Source organism: Sesamum indicum, linkage group LG15, assembly GCF_000512975.1.
Source record: "Sesamum indicum cultivar Zhongzhi No. 13 linkage group LG15, S_indicum_v1.0, whole genome shotgun sequence".
NCBI lineage: Eukaryota > Viridiplantae > Streptophyta > Magnoliopsida > Lamiales > Pedaliaceae > Sesamum > Sesamum indicum.
In genome coordinates this window covers 4,926,363-4,930,213 of record NC_026159.1, presented here as the reverse complement: position 1 = coordinate 4,930,213, position 3,851 = coordinate 4,926,363, and the positions used below count along the sequence as shown (strand labels likewise).

Here is a 3,851-nt window from a genome sequence, read left to right as displayed (position 1 = left end):
TTGTACTCATAATTTTTCCTATTTCAATGAAATATTTGAGAAATTTGAAAATTGAGGACAATATACCAATAATACATACTTAATTCTAAATTTTTTATTTAAATTTTATATATTATGTTTTTTCATTCCAAAGATAAAGTCTAACAAAATCATTTTGGAGACAATACTACAATGTACTTAATTATGTATTAAATTAGAATTATTATTTAAAATATAAAAAGAAATGCCTCAATAAAAAAAATTACTTAACATAAATATATATATTATATTTCACTAACAAACAAAATAATATATACATACACATATGTATATTAAAAGACATGATTTGACAATGAACAGTAACTCCTGTCTCCCAAATCCCAACATCAAACCTACACCACTTATTTTATAATATTTTATATTATATCAAAACACAAATCCAAACATACCATCTATCTCAAAACACATACTTACTCATCTCTATTTTTCTCTCTCTATCTCCAAAACACAAAAACAAAAACCCCCAAAACATTAATCCAAACATAATGCTTGTATTCTTCTTTCGTATTGCCGTCCATGTTCCAAAGCCCAAATGATTAGTGGAAAGTTCACTTACAAAAAAATCTAAACGACAAAGCTAGGTTGAATTCTCGAATATACCCCCCCCCCGGCCATCCGACGTGGCTCCACGCTGAATGTTTACTACATCTGGTTTCTTCGCCCAGTCTTTGTCAGCTAGTCGCTACTCATCTCCTGTAGCTCTCTTCTTCTCTCTCACCCTCAAGCCCCCCCAAACTCCTCTTCTTAGGGTTTCTCTCTTTCTTTCTCCAGTCTCTGTGATTCGATTGACATGGCGGGAATCAGGTTGCCGCCCGATGACTCTGACGTCTCGCAGGCAGCGCGGCAGGTATCTGCCGTCGATCTGATCTCGGATGATGACCGCTCCGTGGCCGCAGACTCGTGGTCCATCAAGAGCGATTATGGCAGCACTCTCGATGACGAGCAGCGTCACGCTGACGCAGCGGAAGCGCTCTCCGCAGCCACTTATCGTGCCGCCTCTGACTATAGGTCACCTCTCTCATTCCTGTTAACGCCCTACCGTTTCTGTTTTTGTTTAGTTTGAGATTTTTGCTTTGTCTGGATACCTCTTGCTCATCAAATCTGTTTAGTCTGCTACACTGTTATTTGCAGTACTCGTAATATGTATATTTCATATGTATATCCCCCACTGATTCCGAAACTATGTACATTTGATTTGCATTTATGATTTTCCGGAAATTTCTTGTCAATGAGGTATTAAAACGGATAATGAGGCATGCGGTTGGGATTAAGTTTTCACTTGCTTTCACTTGGGATCTATTCTATGAGAATCTTATGTTTCTGGTTTAGAACTCTGATTTTGGAAATGATAAAATTTCAACCTCTTACTGGAGCAGTTCTGATAAAGAGGAGCCGGATGCGGAGGCAGTTTCATCGATGCTGGGTTTCCAGAGTTATTGGGATGCTGCATATGCAGATGAATTGACGAATTTTCGGGAACATGGCCATGCTGGTGAAGTTTGGTAAGTCTATATCTGGTCATTTATTTATTCTGTCTTTGATGTCATTGGTTATTTTCTTTACAAGTATGTGTACTCAAGGATGGTATGTTCATGGAGAATTGGAGATATTGATGTCATTGTTCTTTTGTACTCACTTAAAGATACCAATATTATTCACCACTTTAAGTTTCTTCTGTGCCCTTTTTCCTGTTATTATCCAAAGTCATATTAAGTAAGACGGACAGGAATCTGAGATCTATAATTTGTTGAAAACCCACTTTTAGCAGGAAGAGGAGAACACTACAGTGAGATGAAGGAAAGAGAATAAAACTGCAGTATAGCTCCCATGTTCTCTTATTTTTGCCTCTATGGGGGGAAATGTTTACCTAAAACCTTATGACAACAGCTAAACATAATGTTACAATTGTCTTTTCTACATTGTAGGTTTGGAGCTGATGTGATGGAAAATGTCGCCACCTGGACCAAAAATTTATGCCTTGAAATTCCTCAACGCCAATTGCCAAATCATGTAGATAACACAAATTCTTTGCCTGGTGGGCAGCCTGAAAAAGACTTGTCTGGCTGGAGTGTTTTGGATGTTGGGACTGGTAACGGTTTGCTTCTTCAGGAGCTCGCTAAGCAAGGGTATGGACAACTACAGATCTTCTGCTTGCTTTACATGCGACTTGTTCGTTTATTAAATTTTGTTTGAAAATTCAGATGTCAAGTTCTTTTCCTTTTTTTCTTTTTTGCACTTTTCTTTTGGAGTTGGGTAGCCACTATGCCCTCAGGTTTTATCCATGATGACTCTGTGTTATCTTTCTTTGCCAAGTGCACTGTGATTTCAACTATATCGATTTGACCTGGAAGTTGTCCCCTTAACAATTATAGAGATAAAATTTGCAGTACTCATGGATTGTCTGTTCCTACTGCAAGATATTCATATACTTGCTTCTATCTTGATGGTGTCAATTATTTTCTCTGGGTTGCCATTTTGCCACCATCATCAAATTTTGCATATGCAGCCTCATATAATTGCTGTGCACAAGAACACCCCAGAGATATTGCTATAAGATAGAACACATAACCAGTGTTGTTCTGAAGAAGTCATCATGCTAAATTGTGAAAATATATTTTCAGCAACTTAAAATGATGTTGCCATTACAACCACAGGACAGAAAGGATACAGTAGATCAGCATTGCACTGACACAAATTTGCCTTTTTCAGGGTGAGAAAGTTTAAACAAAAAGGTTTGGCATGTCGTGTTGGTGTTTAGCGATTTGTCTAAAATAAATTGTTGTATTAGTGATGAATCTGGGTATCATGGTTTTTTCTGTAAAATAACTCCTGAATTCAGCCATGCTTAAGAAAATAGACTTTTCCTCATATACCTTCAAGGAAACTGGATATTTTCCTTTGAACATCATTTTTGCTTGCATATTTGAGGAACAAGTTAATGACATGTGGGTCTTATACCTCCATAAGTTAGTGGTCCATCAGGGTTTTGCTTCAAATCCATTTTTTAGTAGTGGTTTGAGTCTCTAAATTCTCGTATTGCATTAACGAATTTGTGTAAATTTATGCAAAAGGTTGGTTAACTGGAACCTTAATTGTTTGCCCTTGGCGTATATTAACTATATTCTTGGAATAACGTATCTTAGCTACTGAGAAATGTTGAAGGATTATTTTTCCTTTTGCTGTTTCCCCCTCTATTCATTGTTTCTAATGCATAGGAGTGGAATGTTGCATTTATTGAATTTTTATTCGAGCAAATCTAAGTTTTATGATCATCTTTGGCTGATTTTGCTCAAATGCGAGCCTAACTCTGTCTACGTTTGGTATTCCCACATTTAGGTTCTCAGATCTCACAGGAACTGATTACAGTGAGGGAGCAATTGACTTAGCGCGAAGCCTTGCTGATCGTGATGGATTCTCGAATATTAAATTCCTTGTATGTTCTCAGGTGTTCTCTTCTGTTATGGAGACATTGTGACCTTGGCTGCCATTCATAGTTATTCTATTTGTTTGAAAATAAGTCTGAATTGGCTTGTTTGTTACTGTAATTTGTCTCTATTAAACTTAATTGAATTTTAAGTTACAGACTCTAAACCACAATGCTGATTTAACACCGTCAGGTTCTCTTTCTTTCGTTTTCTTTTCTTGTGTGGTTGAATGAAATGTTAAATATTAACAAAACACCAGAGTTTTGTAGGTTAAGCGTCAGCAAACACTCAATTCAGGATCCAAACATTGTTAGATGTCTATATTCTGAATCATTTTCCATTCCTATCCAAATGCTGGAGCTCAACTTTTTCCATTCAGTAAAAGAC

General features: G+C 36.7%; 1 protein-coding gene across 2 annotated transcripts in view; it reads left to right on the top strand.

Annotated features, from left to right (window-relative positions):
* LOC105177907 (protein-lysine N-methyltransferase Mettl10) overlaps positions 710-3,851 on the top strand; it is a 4,379-nt gene continuing 1,237 nt past the window's right edge. The window contains exons 1-4 of one of the 2 annotated variants that reach the window (XM_020699269.1): positions 710-1,047; positions 1,416-1,541; positions 1,965-2,165; positions 3,376-3,484. In XM_020699269.1, coding sequence (XP_020554928.1) covers positions 830-1,047; positions 1,416-1,541; positions 1,965-2,165; positions 3,376-3,484 — 654 coding nt within the window. In that variant the 5' untranslated portion in view covers positions 710-829. The remainder of the gene's footprint in view (positions 1,048-1,415; positions 1,542-1,964; positions 2,166-3,375; positions 3,485-3,851) is intronic. The other variant, XM_011101199.2, reaches the window with a different exon arrangement.